The sequence below is a fragment of the Corvus kubaryi genome, unplaced genomic scaffold, assembly GCF_017639235.1.
Source record: "Corvus kubaryi isolate FWS band 111438036 unplaced genomic scaffold, C.kubaryi_AGA036_p1.0 37357, whole genome shotgun sequence".
Classification (NCBI taxonomy): Eukaryota; Metazoa; Chordata; class Aves; order Passeriformes; family Corvidae; genus Corvus; species Corvus kubaryi.
The window spans coordinates 13,867,719-13,888,645 of record NW_024581117.1 but is presented as its reverse complement, the minus strand read 5'-3'; the positions used below and the strand labels follow the sequence as shown (position 1 = coordinate 13,888,645).

The 20,927-nt window shown below is 40.0% G+C and overlaps 1 protein-coding gene across 2 annotated transcripts in view; it reads right to left on the bottom strand.

Annotated features, from left to right (window-relative positions):
* ARID5B (AT-rich interaction domain 5B) overlaps nucleotides 1-20,927 on the bottom strand; it is a 117,533-nt gene that overhangs the window by 60,783 nt on the left and 35,823 nt on the right. For both annotated transcript variants that reach the window (XM_042033363.1, XM_042033364.1), the window contains exon 3: nucleotides 10,070-10,300. In XM_042033363.1, coding sequence (XP_041889297.1) covers nucleotides 10,070-10,300 — 231 coding nt within the window. The remainder of the gene's footprint in view (nucleotides 1-10,069; nucleotides 10,301-20,927) is intronic.

Here is a 20,927-nt window from a genome sequence, read left to right as displayed (position 1 = left end):
AATTATTTAAATTGAGAAAGCCATTTGCTGTTTTATCAAGTCTGTAATACATAAAACTTGGCTCCAAAATTATCTCATTTTTCCATTTCATGTTTCCCTGTCATCTACATGGTAGAGCATGTTTACAGAACTTTGTAACTGTAATATATAATTCAGTCATTTCTAAACAGCACTGTAAGAGTAAGACTGAAATGTACACATTTTAAAGATTACTTAGTGAACACCAAACCCTTTCCCAGCTGTTTTAAATTTTGAATTTCCCAATAAATGAATAACATACTAAAAAAGCAAACAAGATCTGACATTATTTAGTCTAAGTTTCTAAAATGGCATAACATCTGTAGCTAAAAACAATTCTGAATAACTATATTTAACTAGAGCAGTATTCTATTATTCATAGCTCATTTTCCTTACAGACTAGGGGACTTAATGTGGTGTTCAAACATTTCAAACATTTCTTTTAATTGTTTAGTCCTTCCAAGAGCCCAACTGCTGCAAAAAGGGGGAAAATGTTCACTCATATCTTTTATATATATTCATGTGACCAACCCATGATCTCAGTTAAGTGCCACAACTGTTCATTAACACATCACAGCCCCCCAGTCAGCACTTCGAGCTTTGAAACCATGCCAGAAGCAGGGGCTCAACAAATGGCACTTTGACCTTTTCACTTCTAACTTCAATCTTTATTAAAATCTCTCAGACGTCAGCTCTGTCTCTCTCTTTTACCATCTTTTATGGGCTCCCGAAATACCTAATATTCATTCATTAAACGGAAAAGTTTGTTACATTCTTACGTAATGATAGATTCCCCTTTCACATGCAATCGGCTTGTGAAATGCCTTTGATTGAAAAAGAGAACGAAACACCCCCTCCCCCTGCCAGACAACTCTAAATTCAGATTGCTCACTCATTTCCTGGGAAATCAAGCATGCTGCCTAATATTAAAAAATCTCATGGCATCCAGGCAAGTTTAGCTGCAGTTTATGTTCCCCTTATTAAATTTCACTTTAGCAACACACAAAATCCTCACCCTGCTCCTTGCTTGCTTTATCAGTTTCATGTTTGCATCTTCACTTCTTTGGCCCAAGCATTTACAGGGTGACAGAAACCGATTTTTTTTCCCCCAGCAGAGTTTCAGTTTCTTACAACAGAGTCACCAAAACGAGCAATCCCATGGAGGAAAATGCAACTGGAGACAAATAGAGGCTTTGATCATTTTTATGGTGCTCAAGCACAGATTTGGGTGGGGGGAGGGAAGAGGGAGGAAGAGAGAAATCATGATTTTTTTTTTCGTCTTTTTTTTACCAGTAATTAAATAATTATGCATTAAGAACAATAACAAAAAAAAGAACCACAGAAAAAGTTCTCATGAGTCATTTATGTGTTTTCATTCTTTGTGTAAACTTTCTGGCACACCCTATATGCTTCACTTCTTGCTTTAAATAAGTACTGGAAAATATGCATAGTATTTGGAACCAAGGGGAATGACATATCAATTCGAAGTTTGCTTTGTGTAAGTTTGCATTTTCCAAATTTGAAATGCAACTTCAAAGAAACCCAGAACTCACCTTCAACCTCTAACTTCTCCCCCCCTTCACCCACGGATTATGTAGAAGGTATAAACTATTCATTTAAGCGGCACAGTGAAGTATCATCATTAGGTGGCTTAGTTGCCCGGGATACTCCTATCAGCCTGACCAGTAGGGAACCTGGGAAGCATGAGCTCCAAAGGGGGGAAAAGTAAACAAAGTAATGAGTAACAGTTACAGCTCCTTAAAAATGCGTACATTAACCTCGGTATCAGGAAACTATTCGCTCTTTAGAGGCAGCACCTCTGATTGAAATAATGATAAATATTTTGGTAATTCCATCTCAAGCCAAAATGAAATTACCCAAGTGCACTCCCTGAGAACAAAGCTTTTTAGTATACCTTCGAATGAACTCAGGTAAGTTTACAAATGGCCTATACCTAAAAGACCATTAACTAAAATTACATTTGTTTTTATTGAAAGACAGCCTCAAGTGCTGACATGTAATATATGACATGTGATACATAATAATACTCTTAAACCAGTTCTGACATAATATCTCCCTAGGCATAATAACCACAAATGACTGCTTTAGTTAAGAACTAGCCAGAAGCAAAATAGATCCACGTAAAAGTAGCTTTAACCATAAATACCTCAACAATATTTTATGTCACTTTGTAAAAAAGTTAAAGGAGTCCCATAATAATTAACAACAAAAACTTCATGTTCTTTACTATTGTATGGTGGTTGTGAAAGGTTATTTCATAGTCCCGCAGCTGCCAATGCTGTAAATTATGCAGGCACCAAGAAGCATTAAGGAGAAATAATAGCAATTTAAACTAAGGCTGACGTAATTCATGATAAACAGTCATTGGAAAATATTACAATGTTGTCTTTTTTGAGTGGGTTTAATCAGAAGAATGTGACCATATTCTGACACAAACCACTTTTCCATTGTACGGGAATGGGGGCCCTTCCCTGGGCATAAAGGTCTCCCCTGCTCGCTGCCACTGCTGAGTCCCGACACCTCAGGGATGCTGCTCACGATGCTTGGGATGCCAGCAGGCCCAAAGTTCTGAGACACAGCTTCAGAGTCTGAGTGGGCCTGGTGGTCCAAGGGAGGCACTGAAACCAGGGGAACAGTCAAACAAGGATGCACTAACGAAGGCATATGAGGCAAAAGAGATGGCTCCAGATGAGACTATCTGTGATGGACACGGCTCACAAATATGGTGAACACAGCATCGCTTACTTTTTGCTATGATCACAAAACATGATTTTGATAGCTGAATTGTAAAACCAGCCATCAAGTGGAAATCTTATACAGGAAGAATTAGTAATGTACACCTACAATCATTTATTGAATGGACACCAATAAACGTGTGTGTAATAGATGACAAAACGCAGGCAATGGGTTACATTTATCAGGCAAAGAGCAGCTCACTCACAAACCCCTCGTTTGCTGGAACTACACATTAATTCTCTGCTGAACTCTGCCTGGTAAAACACTTAAACCCCACAATACCCTCACAGAATCACTAAGCTAGAAAATAAAAAGAAGTTGTGGGCACATCCAGGCCCTTGAGTCTGCCACAGGCACTCTCAGGAGTGAGGATCTCTCACCTCCTGTCCAGTGAGAGCCCCAAAGCCAGGGCTTTCCCAGCCCAGGCCATACTGGGCACCCCATGGTTCACAGCCCCGATGCTTCTCAAGCAGCTGGGTCACAGCCCCATGCAGTCACTGCAAGCACATGGCATAAGCCCCCTCTCTCCCAGGCTGCTACCCAATGGCACCTGAAGAAGTAAGGAGCCACACCCAATTCCCAAGAACCCTGCCATGGGAGCAGCTGTCTCGAAGTGACACCGGCAGCTGCCACAGGCCTCTCGGCAGCTCCCCTGCTCTGTGTAGGGCTGACAGCCACCACCAGCCCCGGCTGAGAAGGGACGCTGAGGGGCCTGAGGGAATGGACAGAAGCAGCTTTTCAGGCAGTACCTGCCCCTCCACTCAGCATCTGCTGCCTTCCTAAGGGCAGCGGGAACATGCAACCCAAATAAAATCAGTGTTCTCCATTAAGGAGTTTTGATTATATAGTGAAAAATAATCTTAGTATTTATCCTGGTTACAACTATGGTTGCAAGTGAAAATGCACTAAAAAACATAAAAAGCAGTAGAAGCTAACAGAATTTGTTTCTACTGAAGTTCTTGCAGACAGGAAGGTATTTTATCTTACTTTACTACACATTACTTATGTTCACTTAACAGCTTGCTGTTAACATTGGGTGAGATTCTGTCTCTGGTTAACTGGTGAAAATCTTGAGTAACAGCCACAGAAGTGGATCGAGTTATGTTGGATTTACGCCACTAAGGAAAGCAGAATGTGACCCCTTATCAGTGCCTTTTTGCTTTGAGTATACAAATATTTTATGCATTTCAATGAGTGACAGAATGCAAAACTTGCAAATATTTATTTTTAGATGTATGGGGAAAAAGCAATTAGAGCTAAAAATGTTAAGAATGAAGAAATCACTTAACAGAAGCAATTATGTTGGGCACATAAACAGCTCTGCCTTCAGACATTTTATTCAAATGCTGCAGAGCACACTAGAAAATATCAATTGTTTAAAAAAAAACTCCAAGTATTTTTTCACAACTGAAAAATCAATCATTATAAACAACATCTGGGGATCATTAATATCTTGCTCTGCAGTTGAATTAACAAAATACGAAAGAAATCTGACCAGAATCCAGAACATTTCCAGATTTGCTTTTTCAAGCTAAAAGCTTATGTTTGCAGAGGTGGGGTGGGAGGGAAGAGGAAATGTACATTTATCTATATTGTATATAGCACTATTATGCATTAATCACTACTTCCCCTCCAGCTATGTCCTGTTTTTGTTTTGGGAGACCTAAAATTTGAAATATTTAGCTAAGCCACCCTGCCCAGGACCTTGGAAAACATTTGCATATTTTTCAGACTGTTGGAGATGCCACTGTAAAGCTCCATCTAAGGAGCTTCCAGTATCCATGCTAATAAAAAGTCTCCATACTCCTCCTATTGCAGTTCTAAATGTTTTAAACATTCCAGTCTTTGCAGAGCAGCACTAACACCAATTCCACTCTAATATCATATTTGTTAATATTAAAACAAAGAAGCCTGAAGCATCTATATGGAAACTTCAGGTTTTTCTGAATTTCACTAATATAAATTATCCTGCAGGTAGCTAAAAGAAACAACAGCAAAAATGCTGATACTTTACATCAGCTGAAAAAACTTTAAAAAAACACCTAGTCAGCCCAAGTACAATTTTTGTACTAGAGCTAGTTTAAAAAGAAAAGCCAACTTTGACTCTTTGACTCACGCAAATAAAGTAAGTCATCAACAGGAAAACTGTATTTCATTTAGACTGGAAACATTCTTCCATCCTTTCTTTTGTTTGTTTTAAAGACTCATTCTCTGCCAAGGTTTTATTTTGTTATGTTTTTCCCTCAAACAACTGATTTTATCTGAGTCACAAACTTCTGTAAACTAAGATGCATAATGAGAGCAAAGACCAAATTTCAGCTACACCAGGACTAATGGTAGCACTCTATACCCTGAAGTCACCAGCCTCCATGCCACAGAATTTGTCTGGCACATGACCCATCCCTAAAAAGTCCTTTCACCTTCATAATGCTGCTCTTCCATGGCTTCCCTGGCCAATGACAAGACGGAGGGTAAGCCCTGAAATTGTTGGCTCAGAAACTCCAGCAGCTGGCAGGACTGGTAAGTCACTCCTCATTCGCAACCACTCCCTGCCAGCCCTGGAAGTGAGACAAACTGCCTTCTTCATTGTTTTATAGGGAGAGATGAGTTGTTGAAGGTTTTGAGGTTTGCATTTTAATGGAGATAACTTTTCCCCTAGCAAGAAATATATTGTTAAGTTTGGTTTGGGGGATGGGGAGAGGAGATAAGTGGGGCCTGCAATGCCCTTTTGCACACGGTTTTTTTTCAATGAGCAGTTTCCCTCTGCATTGCTCATGTTATGGCCAAACGAAGATGGTTAATTTTTCAGAGCAAAAACTGTATTTATACCACAGTAGTTTGTAGTTCTCTCACTTTTTGGTATGAAATGTTTCATTAAAAAATTGGGTTTTACATGCAAACCCAAAAACTTTTAACCTTCTTTTGGGGTTGAACATGTGTTTATAGTACTCCAGGGACCAAAGAGATTGTTTAATGCCATATTGAACCCAGCGTGCTATAAAAATAATCCAGAATGATTTAAAATTTACCAAATTGATTTTTAAAATTGACAAGAAATAAGGTATTCAGTTTTCTCTCACACTCCTGTTTATAGAAAGAGCAAGCCCATCCTCACAGAATGAAAGACAGCCTTTGGATTCATCTTTAGCAGGCAGGATGTATAATATTTTTCATGACAAAGCCTTCTGTGTGAGATTTTCACCTGGTGAGGCTGATGGAGCTGAAACCCACCATCACTCACACCACAGCTGGATCCCAGCTCATTGATGCACCCTGGAAGCCACTCTGTGCCATGGAGCTGGCACACTGAAGCCTGGCAACTGAAGTCACCTTTCTTGGACAAGCACATACAGAGGACATGTGCTGCTCTAGCAACAAGCGCGCACTGATTTATGCCCAGTGACCTTCAGATACACCTTCTGAACACTCACAGGCAGCTTTGCCTCCAGCTAGATCATTCTGGTCTATAATGAAAATTATTAGGAACCTAATTTTTTCATTCCTTCTCTCTTGCAGCACATATGACCACACAGCAGATGCCAGTAAATGATATGCATTTACAAAAGTTATTCAGTAACAGTAACCCCAGAGGCTGATAAATGAAAAAGATTTTGAAAAATGTCTCGAGTTAAAAGAGAAATGAATTGTTCATTTTCATTGCTCATGTTCATTTCATTATCCACCTGGACTGCTTCATGCTGGTGAGGACCTCTAATTGCTCTTATTTCAGGAGAGGAATACTTATGTGCAGTCTGACTGTGGTCATAGCCAGAACTTTGGCTATCAAGACATCCAAGCATGGTTTATGTCTTCTGCTTTCTGAACAGAAGCAAGCTTTTGAGCCTATTTGCATTCTGGAGGGGAACCCTCCAAGGCAGTTGGATTAACTAATCAGTAGTTATATTAACAAGAATGGGAGCAGGAGGCTTCCCACTCACAGCAGTCTTTCCTCTGCAAATGGAGAGCAAGTCCTTCCCTGGCAGGCTGCAAAGAAATACATGCAAATGTTTGAGCCTTCCAGCTGCTGGGCCCATTCCTCAGCAGCCCACTTCTCCAGCAGCCTCCTAGATGGGATGCTGTCCCACTGAACCAAGCCAGAGGAGAATCAGAAAAGGACTGTGAAAGAAAACTGGTCCTAAATATTCCTGCCTAAACCACTCGGGCACATGCCATACAGCAGCGGACAGGCACGGCAGAGGCAAGCACAGGTAGCCACGGTGTTGGTAGCACCTGTGGCAGCCTGAGCTGGAGCTGGAGGGGAAGCTTAGCACAGCCTGAGCCTCACAGAAGCTCTATGGAAACACGGAACATCCACACAGGACTGCCCAAAGCCTCATCACAGCCCTTCCAGCCCTACCTGTGGGAGCTCACAGACAGCATCTACATACATCTTCTGCTTTAAGAAGTCCCACACCAAAACAACATTATTTATTGTCAACAAAACTTAATTCTTCTTCTTCATTTCCTGCTTTATCTATTTTTGTTAAACCCTGCAGAAGAGGGAAAAATAGGCAAGGAGTATGAGGAGAAGTCAGAGCTCAACAAAACTTTTTTTTTTTTGTTATAAATCTACAATGAAAGTAGAGAGAATATTTCCAGGAAAAACATTTCTATTAAAACTGCCTAACAAGGACAACAGCTTACATGCTGGGGGCTCTTTGTAAAGGTGTTTCTGGTGTCTCATCTGTGACATGCTGTATCTGTTGCACAATACTTCAACATACAGAGAATGTGTAGGACTTGCCTCAAAAGCAATGCTTCTGAAGAAGACTTGGCATCCACAGCAGAAACCAATGCTTCCCACATAAAGACATCAGCAGAATGTATTTCTCAACTTTCATATGTGCTTAAGAGTTAGGAGAATTTCAGGTAAAAATGGTGAAATACGCACTCCTATCTTGTTCCTTCTGCACACTTATTTCATTTGCTAGGTAAGAGAGAGCCAAAACCTTCAAACGAAATGTGTCTGGATCTCCTTACAGACAACTTTTCAGAATTTTAGTCACATTTCTGTAATCTGGTATCCCCTCAGATTTGACTGATAAATGCCAGTGCCTTAGAGTAATCTATTTATCTACTGTACCACCCTGCCTCTGTTTAGCTTTAGCAGTCATCACTCTCCACATGTGACATCAATCTACATGATATCAATGTAAACTGTTTGTATAATGAAGTGTTGTACATTTTATTGTCCTGCCAGCAAAGAAAAGGATAAACTAGTACTTTGCCTGCTGTCTTCAACAAAGGTAGTGTAATTGACACCATACATTTTGCAGTACAGATATGGAACCATACACTGGCCAGTTTTTTCTTCTTAAGACAGCAGGGCTCACAAGTTTTACATCATTATTTTCATAAGAAATACTTTTAAACAGTGGTTTTTTGGGATTTTTTGGTGGCTCTTTTTTTTAATAGGAATTAAAAAAAATCTGCTTCTTAAATCAAACTAAATTTTAAGTACACATTATTAATTTCTATGGCTAAGATTTCTGTGGCTCTGGCTTGATAATGAGATAATTGCCTTGCAAAGGTCAAGAGAATGGCACAGTTTGCTTTCAGAGGCTGAACAAAGCACTCACTATGGTTCACTAAGCGTAGTTTCTGCATCACTCCACATCTCTTTGATTCATCTATTACTAATATTCCATGATACACTTACATTATGGATCCAACTATTTCAACAAACCTGTAATCAAGGAATGACCCTGAATAAAATACTCCACAGAAAGCAGATGGTAGGCTCATCAAACGCCTTCAAGCCTAAAATAACCTTTCCCATATAAAAAGGAGAGTCAATTAAAACTGAACTTTATATTCTGAGCTTGAGCTCAGAGTAAATAAAAACCATGATACTATTGTGTGTGTTATTGGACCAAACTTCCAGGGCATTTCATTCATTTTTTTAACCACCCCCACTCCTAAGAGCAACCAACACTTTTATTCATAGTTCATTCAAAGCCTGTAATGTTTTGTGTGAGTGTGAGCAGACTTGACAGTTTGGGCCTGATTCTGAAAAATCTTGACAGCACAAAACTAAAACTATTCCCAGCAGTCATGTGCTCCAGTGACAACACCATGTGAGGATCTTGTCTGCCGTTGGGAATGGAGTGGCAGAGCAGCAGAGGAGCACTACCTTACAAAATGCCCCAATGCCACCAGATGAGTCAGGGTTTCTCTGCTGACATAATGCTTGAGCTGGGCACCAAGCTCAAAGCCAGGGTGCTCAAGTTCAGAAAAACAGGTAGATGACTCTCCCATCAGAAACATTATTAAAGCCCTTCCCACTCACTCTCATTACATGTTCGAGCACATCAGCAGAATTTTTTTCTCTAAGAGACCACAGGAGCTTCCTTGCAGAGATGTGGGGGTCTTGCAAGCAAAGCTGTACCCACCACCATGCAGACTCTTCAAGTACTAGCCACAGAACTCATCCATCTGGTGATACGGGGATAAAACTTAATTCTGTACACTGCTAAAGAAACTGCACCGGACCCATTACTGGAGTTACTCTGGGTGTCTACACAACATGCATTTTGCCACATATTCAAAGCACATCTGCTGTCCTGGGGATGATGTGACACCAAGAAAACCCAGTGTGAAATCACCTGGTTGCTATCAGGTGTCAAATCTTGCCATTCTCTCCCCCAGCTGTAAGGGGCTGCATAGTCCTTTAGAGCTGCAGAATATTCTCTATGCCTTTTGAATTAAGAGACCACCTCCCAGAAGTACCTCTGCACTCACAAAATCAAGCTTCTAGCACTGGCAAAGCCCATGCTGAACAAGCCTACATTCCAAGATGACCAGAAACACACCACCTACAGCTGACCCTCGTACAGGGCCCTGGGAGCACGGCTGCCGAGTGCTCTGCAACAGCAATGGCGTGTGCCAGGACTCTAGCCTGTTTTGCATTTTTTAGCATATTGCACCAACAACGACTTTAAAAAACTCACACACGCTGTAAAGCTTCTGGAAGACAGACTACAGGCGAATGACTAAGGTAGATGAACTTCAAACCCAGGCAAGGTATCGTTTCACTCAGACCAAGTCACTGTGCTACACTCTACCTGTGTAACATTATCTTTGATTGTGAGCTCAAGTTGCAATACTGAGATCACCAGTGGCTAGAAGCCTTCAGTCTCAGAGAACAAAGAGCATATTTGGTACTTAACATTTCAATCATAAATAGCATAGGTTCACTTCAAAGGAAGTTTTCCCTTTGGAAATCAGTGGACACTTAAAAGAAGAAAAATGTCTTTAACTGTGAGAAAAAGAAAATAGCTGTAATGGGACTTACCAAACTCATCACATATACTTTCATTTTCTATTAGGGTAGGATGATCAAATGTATCCCGACAATAGAAGATCTGGGGGTTCTTGCTTGTTACTGCAATGCCTCCAAGGGCTAAAACAAACTGGTCTGTTAGTATTGAAGAGGGTTTGTCCTGAATGCGCTTTAGCATGGAACGGTATCGACAGTACTGTGGGTAGCTGAGAATTAAAAGGTTTGAATCTTCATCATCCTCACCTGGAAAAACAGAAAAAAAAATACTTTCAGTATATCAGAAAAGTACAAACGAGCTGTAACTCAAGTACTTCAGAAAACCCGTAAGTTCAGCCTTTTCTCAAGACACAACTTTTATAGCACAGTGGGTCTGGAAAGAAAGGTTAAAACCAGAAATTAAAGAAAGTTTATTAAAATAGCTTATTTTCTGCCTTTCTGTTCAGTTCTCCTATGCTTACTCACAAGGACTACCTGGATGAGCAAGAAAACACTTCTCTGCAGAAGCTGGCCAAGTGCCTGAATCAGTGTTCTCCATACTTTGCCAACTTGGCTGCTTCGATAGAAATATTATCTGCAATTTTTATTCAGTTCCCCATATAGCTTTACTGCACGCATGTTTACATCAGCTAACATATTTTAAAAATAATAATATACAAGCCTCAGAGCATACAGCTACTAACTCTCCTTTGAAGTATCTGATATTGGCAACTCCTGAAGGACCCCTCGGCCAGGGAGGTGGGCTGATCTGACCTGGCCATTGCTTCTAAACTCCAACTGGTGGGAGCAACTTTCTTCACATTAACTGCAAATGCAGTAGCACTCAATAAAACTCCTACAGAGCACAACAGGCAAATGAATTTTCAAACAGCTTGTGCTGCTGGGCTCAAAATATAAAGCAATCTAGAGCTCAAAGCTTTCCATTCCTCCATGGCTTAGATGATATTACATAGAAAGGTGGCAGATTTCAAAATATCATAATGAAGTGCTGTTATACAACCAGAAGGAAACGTAAAAGAAAAAAAAAACCTCAACCAGGGATGCAAACATGAGAAATTACTCATTTGCAGGTATGCAGCTAGTACTTAACAGCACTTCTTTTTATTCTCACTTATCTCCTCAGGTACATAACCAAACATGGCTTTCCAGGCATGCCAATGAAGACAAAGCAACAGCATTCACTTTATGTTTTCTGCTGTACTCTGATTACTGAATAACTCAGCTATTTCTTCTGCCAGAGACAAAAGGTCTACTATTTAATCCCATTATCAATACTGAAATCATCATTCTTGCTCCTAGAGTAAAAACCACTTCAGACATTGAAAGAAATGGCAGATCAGTTCTCCCCAACTAAATACGATGGCACAACTCATCTGGATTCAAGTGAGGCAATGGAAATGTTGACACATAAAAGGCTAAATTTTAAGAAGTCTCTGGAAGCAGATATATCACCTAGAATGTCATCACTGCAGATGAATGCAATTCTGTAAAAAAAAAATCAACACAGCAGACAGACTTGCAAAGTACTGTCTTTACTACTACAGCTCCTGAAAGTCATCACTGTTAAAAACTCTAGAACTCTCACCACTATCCTGACATACGTAAGCAGATAAAACAATTTATGTTTAAAAAAAAAGAAAAAAAAAAAAAAAGAAAAACCAAGTAAGAGTAAAACATTTTGGTAAACAGCACTTCCATTACTTTTCTAAGAAAATAAAAATGATGGCCCTAAAACCTCTTTTGGCCGATAAGGATGTAGTCATGCTTTTCTTTGTTTCAACAAGTATCCCATAAGCCTGCACAACAGCACGGTTGAGCCAATTGCTCCTGGGAATAAGGCTCTCTCTTCTTTATTTGAAAACTCTAAAAATCAGATCAGGAAAACTGTTCTAGGAATTAACAAGCACATGATCCGTCCTTTAGCTCCTTCGAGAGTTTCACGTATGCCTGCCTGACAGTTATTACTACTTTATACCTTTGTGTAGATAGCAGCGAGCTGAATCTGTCGATCTGACAGCACTTTTCTTATGCCAGGATGTGGTCAGCTTTTTAAACAGGGTGTATATAAATGTATGTCCCACGTGCCTTTGTAGTAAACCATTAGTTTCTAGACAAATGTGCTGTTAAGTCCCTGCGCAGAATTACACAAACTTTGTACCCCTGACAACTGACGACTTAACTCAAACCCCCTGGCATAAATTAAAACCAAGTAATTTTTTACAGGATCACTTCCATACATGCTTGTGCAATTCCAATGAGTACTTTATGATGCATTTGTTTCCTTTCCTTTTTCACTCCAGGTTCAATAGATACATCTACAAATGAACAAAGGCTGAATAAACTGAAAATTTGTTTAGTGAAAGACAAACACAGTGTTCCTGGAACAAAGATTTTTCCTCAACCACGCCCACGTGAGAAAAGAGAAATCAAAGCAGACCAATCCCTAATAAAATGCAAGCCCGAAAAAGAACTATTATTTGCTTCTATCAAAATCTAACACATGCCATTTAATGGTGGACTTAGTGAATACTGCAAGTATTTTTCAGAAATACGACCAGAAAGAGTTTAATCTTTCTTAGGAGAAGCAGAGCTCAAAATGTGGATCACATTCCATCAAAATGAAGAAAAACAACATGACTTCTAAAAACATACAACTGAGATATTAGGAAACCAAGACCCTGTATTTCTGAGTCTCTTTTTAGCTTCAACAGACAGAACATGGTAAAAGATAATACCTACAGTATTCTGCTTGTGAGGCTCAACTGAAATTACTCAAATCCTATGCTTATATCATAATTGTGTGGTTTAATAACCCCCTCTAACATCAACTTTCCATTTATTTTTATATTTCAGGGCTGAAAACAGAGAAACTGTAATTAGGAAGCAAGGTTCCACCCCTGCCTTCCGAGCACTGCCTATATATGCATAGATGTAATCCAACAGTTCCCTTTGTGAGGGGTAAAGAGAGCTGGGATTTGGCACAGCCTGGCATTTATGTTGGATTACATGTTCTTCAAGTTGTCTTTGTAAGTAAAAGATGCATGAAATGCCAAACACAATGAATCTATGCAAGAACTGACTTTTTAAATCAGCACAACCATTTTTAATATGTAAGGCAAGACAATTAAATGCCCCAAAAGAAAAAAAAAAAAGCCTGTTAAAAGCACGAATTCCTAACAAATCCATCTAGAGCCAGAACTATTTACAGAGAGAGCAGAGAAAAAAACAAACCTGCAACATGCTTTTTGTTTGCTTGTTTCAGAAACATCAGCGTATAATGTTATTGCTAACTGCCATAATCTACCCTCAACATCAGTAAGCATTTTTTTTCATTACAAAGACCTTCACACCAGGATTTTATAGAGCTTGATGGAAAAACTATGCATGTTCCTTCCTGTACCTAATTACTTCAACTGCAAAAGCTGCCAAGTATTTTGCCCTTTAGTTCTTTTAATCGTATTAGTGCAAATGCATTTGGATGCCAACAGAAACAAACATTTAAAGATTTTTGCTTAAAAGATTCCAAATATGTATGAGGCTGGTGCTATGAAAGCACACTCCACTTCTTCCCAGAAAGCACAGAGTTATTCCTGCAGAAGAAATACGAATTTGTGCCTCTTGTAAGACTAAATGTCTAGTTTCAACCCAATTTAAGTAAAATAATGTCAATATGAACTGCTCTCACAATGATTTATGCTACCTTCTGTTACTTTATTACATTAGACATTCCTTTCTCTAAGCTTTATACTTTTTGCCGTGCTCCTAGCAACCACATAAAGGCTGAGCACCAACTTTACATGCCTGGCACCCTTCCAGGCTCGACTGTTATTGATAATTATATTGAAGTTTCAATTTAATTGCTACTCTGTTGTGACACAGAATATTTTTTGTAATTAGGCTTTTCCCATTTTCTGTCCATTCATTTTTTGTATTACTGAAAATGACTTTTTCCCCCCCAAGAAAACACAAGCAGAACAATGACACAGATAAGGGTCTGTACATCTGTTACTATCATTAACAACTCGGTAATGTGAAGGGAAGAAAAAAAAAATTAAAGGGAAAAAAAAAAGCGAATGTAATTTCTCAGAAGGTAAATTTCTTTCCAGTTTAAGTGCTCTTTTTCTTCTTACAGTTACTCAATGATTTCCTGTTCTAATTACATGACATTATACAGAAAGTAATTTTTAAAAAGGAAATGTACCAGCGCAGGAGGCTAAATAGAAACACTTACTTGGTATGGTTTGAAATTGTGAACTTTTACATCTCTTATCAATTCTCTGCTCTACCTTTGTGCAATACATTCTACCACACATCTACCATCTCTTCTGAGGCAGTTAACACAAATGTATACATCAAAGGGGAAACACACTTGCAGTTAAACTGCAGGCAAAGGAAAAAAAAGAAAAAAAAAAAAATCAATTTTTTCCTCCTCAATGTAGCTGGTAAGTTGGAGGCAAGCCAAGCCTCAGAGTGGAAAATATTAAAAAGTACAAAAAAAAAAGTAGAAAAAAAAAAGCAGGCTTGATTAAAAAGCGAGAGAAGAGATATTCAGTTCTAAATCTAAATGAATAAGCCACAAACTATTTCATAAAAACATACTGTGACGTAAATTACACATCAGTATTGCACTGTTGTGGTTATTTTGAGAAATGGCTTGTACTGTAAGTCAGCTGGTAAAACCCCACCCTTAATGATTTTGTAATTCTCCATACAGCAATCAACTGGAGCAGTCATGAAATTGCCAAGAAGGAAAACAGACAGAGCTGCAGAGAGTTTGTAATAAAAAGATAATGTACTTTTAACATAACAGAAGTAGAAGATTGGTTTTATTAACTAAAAAAACTACTTAAAAGGTCCCAGGCTTGCCATTTGTTTTGATAAATGTTGACACAGATCTTCATAAGATAAGCAATGGAGGTATCAGGGGAACCAGATAAAATGGGACAATGCTTTGGTGTGTGGGTAGCAAATTGAGCAAGGGAATTATCTGGAATATAGAGAGAAAATGAAGGAAGTTGCAGGGTTCTGTCCATCAGGTTCCTCTCCCGCACAGCGCCCTCACTCCTCTGCCTTCTTTCACAACCCTCAGTTACCTAAGGGGGTCTCCCAGAGGATTCACATATCATAATTAGATTATCATTGCTTGTATGCACGGCTTTGACCATTACCATCAGTATGCAGGAGATACAGAGGTAGTGGAGGATGCATCTGAATGTCTGGAGGAACTGGGAATGGCAAGGTTAGCAGTGCTGAATGAACATGGCTGTAACACCCGTGATGGGAGGTCTGACTATTGCAGGGCAGTGTGTTCTGGTGCCACTGACCTCCCAAGACCCTCCAGCTTTTAAAACCTAGTTCTCCCTCTCTTGCTCTTCTTCTCTGGCAATGACTTTCTACAGTATGGACATGAGAACACAGGTGTAGAGGAAGCAAAGATGTGCAGCTCACCCTTCAAAACCAGTATCTGCAGGTCAGACAGGCTCTACACAGCTCAGAGCTGCCTGTTCTAATAAAAACCCAAAGAGAGAGAGGACAGTTTTCAGCAGACAGAAATGAACTTACTACACTACCTAAAAACCCTGAATCTCTCAAAAGGTCCAAAAGCAACAGAAACAGAGGAACAATGAAAGAACAACCACAAGGAGGAATAAGAAACTGGGTCTTTATGACCTCAAAATTTTTAAGAGGAATCTTTAAGAGGAATGATGCAATGAGAACACCTTCCCATATCATAGTCCACTATAACCTGCCAAACACCTCCAAACTTCCAAGGTTACTGCAGGTGGCCAAGCAGCAATGACAGTCATCAGCTACACCTCTGGGTACTCCTTTGTGGGAAAGGACAGCTCTCCCAGTGAAATAACCCTCATGGGAGGATTATGCCTGGCTCCTGCCTGACCACTTCTAACACTGAATTCTTTGAACAGACACAGGACTAAGAACCACAGCAGGAATCCACACTGCACAGTAGGAATCTGCTGTGGACTACAAGCAATGGTTGAGGAGTTCAGGTAGCTGCATGATTGCCACAAGGCATGCTCTAGCACACCGATCCACTCTCTCTCCAGAGGTTAGGAAAGACTTCTCAAACACAGCTCTTCCAATCCACTCTGCCTTTTCATTCCCACGGTCTTTATTCACTCTAGTAAAGACACTTGGTGTGCCTCAGCTGGCTAATTAATCACAAGACCTAAAAATATTAATCTAAGAATCGTATTTCTCTCACAGATAAATGCAAATACAGTAATGATTTAGCCACATGAGATGGGACAGGAAATCTGTGGTTTCGGTTTTAAATAAATTTGGGTAAATTATTGACACAACAGGGATACTTCTTTGTTGGCAGGACCCATGCTACTCATCCTTGCTTTAAGAACCCCCCTCTATTTGAATGCTAATGCAATCAAGAACAAAGGCAACATGTTGCAGGATACGAACACAGTGATTACATTTATGTTTACCAGATAATGATGATGTTAACAAGTTGCCTGTAATTCTGACATGGACCTTTGCCTGTCTGATTCTGCTTTTAAATTGATCAAAAGGCAAAAGTCATTTCTGCCAATATTGAGACTAAAATATGCAGCCTTTCTGCATGTGTCAGATACTTCTCCCCTTTTAAGGAGGAGACCGACCTAATTCTCAAAATTTCGTGCCTCTTCCCCAGCCCTCCATTTTCTGTCACAGTGCCAGCAGAGCATCAGCCTTTCAAAGAATTCCTAAGATTAGTTTAGTATTTGAAAGAAAGAGAATATTTACAAATATACTGGAGATTGAAACTACTGTTCCACTGAACAGCAATAGTCATTAAAAAAAAAAAGAAAAAAAGACAGCATCATCTAATACATACTTAGAGCACATGCCTGAAGAACATTTTACACTCAGTTATTTGGATCAGAGTTGTTCTACTCCTACTTAATGGGGACAAACCCAAGTATGTTGATCAACTACTGACAGTGTGTCCATATAATCAAATCTTCTGTAATATTTATCTCGCTAAATCACTTGCAATTCAAATCCTAAATCCAATTTTTGAAGAAGACAAAAGAAATTTAATACTGAAAAAGTTTCCAACCAGGCATTTCACATCCTTTTTCAGACCCTAATCCTATACTCATCTTCTCATAACTGCAGCTCCAACCTTGCACTCCCCGGATCCTCTTGCACCTTAGGAAGTGCCTCATAAACCTTATGAGGTGTTTCTAGACTCAAAAGAAAAGTGACTCACAATCGTCATTTCCAGCTTTTATATAACCCTTCCATCCACAGGCCTCAAACTGCTTTATGGAGATGAGTAAAAATTATTATCCCCATTACACAGGGAGAGAAACTGAGACAGAGAGGGCTTAAAGGATTTATTCTACAGCATCAAGCAACTTAGAGAGCAAGGGAGAGAGCAAAGAGGCCAGGCAGAAATTCTTGTTGGGAAATTTCTGGGTAAGCAAGAGATCCTTAAGTTTCCTCAAAAGGGAAGTGACTGTCTCTGGCCACCCCAGCCAGCGTGCCTGCCTCCACCAGAGACGGGGCATGGACAGGTGGCTCTGTGCTGAGGCCTCTCTCCTACCACAACCATCTTCCCTGTCCTGCACAACTCCAGTCACTCCTTCATTCCATTCAGCTGCTGCCCAGCCGGGGATTATCTTCCCCTTCACGAAGGGATTGCAGAGCTGCAGTTCACCCTCCCGCCGAAGGCAGGTGACTGCCGTGTCGGCAGCTGGAGGAACCCGCGAAGGGCAAGCCAGCACTGGGGATGTGGCTGTGAAATCGCCTCCCTGCCTCCCAAAATTTCTTTCTCTCCTTACTCCTCAGGTGACAAGCCGGGGCCAGCCCATGTCCAAGCAGCCATGGATGGCTACAGAAAACCGCTCTGATACAAAAGGTTTTTGAAGTGCCCTATTAGCTTTCTAAAGCAGATGGAGATGGGGGGAGGGGGGAGACTGATTGTAGAAGGGAGCACATGCTGCCTGTCCTCTTGAATGTTCTGGGTCATGTGGACCATTCAGGTTGAATGTGCATCAGCTTTAAAACAAGTATTTATCCTGGTTGTCGTGGTTACTGATAAGCAGCTTCAATTCTGCTGATAACAAAAAGAAGAAAGAATTAAAAAGGGGAGGGGAGCTGAAAACATAATTTGGTAATATGACGAAGCCAACAAGAGGAATTAAATCACATTAAACAAGCCAATTGTACTGTAAATGGCTCTGCCTCTGTATTTGCTTTTAAATCATCTAAGGCTCTAACATGGCAGCTGCTTCAGTTTTAACAAACAAACAGTAAAAATCCCTTTTAATAACGAAAGAAAATAATGATATACTTTGCTTTAGCTGAATTCAAACATAATTTAATTTTTCCTGAGGTGAGATTTGCACAGGGAACAATCAGATAATAAGTGTTATCATTCTCATAGACAAAACTGAACCAGCACTTTGCAATTCAAAGTGCTATTTAATGCACCGTTTTCAGCAATCTCTGAACACCATCCAACATACCACCAAACTACACTTCAGTACTTACACATAAAGCCTGATCCTGCAAATACTTGAGCATGGGGGTTATGCTATGGACACCAGTACTGCAGCTGAAGTTGAAGTCACACATTCCCTACAGCACCCTTGGGGAGGGGGGGGTGTCGCATCCTCACATCCACTAACTTTCCCTACAACACCTTCTCATCCGCTGTATTATTAATTCTACGATCATGTGTCTTGGTTCTCCTTTCTGAAGTGTAGCACTGTACAGAGAAAATACTGGAGAATGAAAAACTCTACTCTGGTGGAGAAACATGCAACCAGAGCCCCTGGCAAGAGAGGGGCACACATTTTTTCAGTGGTGATAATTAACCATCGGAACAATGAGCTCAAAAATGTAACAGATTCCCCAACCCAGTGCTCAGGACTGAACTGTTTCTTCCTCAAGATATTCTCTGGTCTGATGAATTTTAAACTCATGGTCTGTTATTTGTCTCCTGTGCAGAAGAGGCCCATGACAAATCCATACTTGTGTGGCATGAAAAGAAGTGGAAAGTTGCTGCGAGTTAAACTGAGTTACTGGGTTTAATATCAGACTAACCAGGTCTTCTGCCATCTCCTCTCTCTTTCACCTCCGCGCACCATTCAAACATAAAAGACAGACAAGGAAACGCAGCCTTACTTATAAGGGACTGATTCACCACCTCTTCCATGCGGCAGAATCAACCGCCTTCATTTTCCACTGCACGCAGAAGTATGAGTCAAAAGCCTTATTTTGGTGTCTCACACGGGGCTCTTTCACTATCATTCTGAAAATTCGGAGGAGCTGCGCCCTCCTCAAAATAGCAGCAGAAGCTGCCGGTCCCAGAGCTGTGACATGAGGGATGGAGGGTTGAAATGGTCCAGTGATTTAAACAGTCAAGCCCTGCTTTTGATATTTATGCCCTCTTTGAAACCCTTAATGAAGTAACAACCCTGTTAATTCTTGCAGGGTATTTAATACACATAAAAACTGCATTATCTACTATTTACAATTTACTACACACAAGCGGTATCTGGCTCTGTATAAAAATAACAAGCTCACTGTAACCCTCCGCTCCCTAACCATACTGCTGATTTCTTTGACACATGGAGAAGTGAGAATAATTACATTTTACTGAGTGTGTCTCATTACACTGATTTAAGTAAGATTTCCAAAGCTGTAAAAATATGCTTTTCAATTTCATTTGTTTCTAGCATTTCACTATGAAGACAGTTCATAAAGCCTTCAAAAATCATCATCAAGATAGACAAAAATTGTACCCTGCTCATGTGGACATTTGACAGAGGGATAATAGGGTCTAGAAACACCACAGTCAGACGTTGCTTTTCTATTTAATGTTTCCTTCTGTGCCAAACATAATATAACAGACAAGTGTTAGAGAGACATGCAGAGGGGAGTCTGAATAGAGAGCTTTAAAAGAGGTCCTTAATAGAGAAGCTGTATGCTTAGTCTTCAACAACATTCAGTAGCAATTTATTTGCAGCCATTTTCTCATGTAACCTTTCACACGGGAGCAGATAAGATAGAGCACAAGACAATTTGTCAACCGCCAGATATGAACAAAAGAAACCATTTTTAATAAGCTTCAGTGGCCCCTTGTATTTGTTTTGCAACATGTTAATAACTTTTTTGGAAACCAATCAAAGACAAGAAGAGAAAAAGAAGTCAAGCTGGGAAAAAAACCCCACAGTTTAAGAATTTCACAGATAAACTCGTGTTATCATCTGCAGTGTAATAATGCTTAAATCCAGGAGTGGTACAGAATTGGAATTAGAAACACAATGCCATTTATAAACAAAAAAGAGCAATTACAAAAATTCTAGTGTCATACATACTTTTCCAAGAATTTGCTGTCTTCTATCTCATCCCAGCGTAGCACATACCTGCTCCCCAAAAGAACCTTAGTCAGGTTCCCCTCCTTCCCAGTGAGGAGCTGAAACTCAATATGAAGACTATGAGGAAAGGCTAGATGGGAGCTGCCAAACTCCAGGCCACTGACCTAACTGCCCTGTACCACACTTCCCCAGCTACTTGGAAACCCTCACCTCCTAACTGAACTTCTCATGTTGCACCAAATAACCCCCAAACTGTTGCTCTGAAAAACAACCCAAATGTAGCTTTAAAAGCTGTTACAGGCATATAAGTAAGTCTGTGGTTGCTCATTTAATCCTATCCTGCATCACAAAAAAGTAAAGTGGAGCTGAAAAGGAGTAATAGAAGAAGGTCTGAAAGTAAAGGGAGCTAACTTATACCCCTGTCTAGGATACAAGGACCAAAAACTGAGTGATATGCAGGATAAGACAAACAAACCAACTGTGCTTAAATTCAGAAATGCCAGGGCCTTCCTGTGTAAACAAGGTCC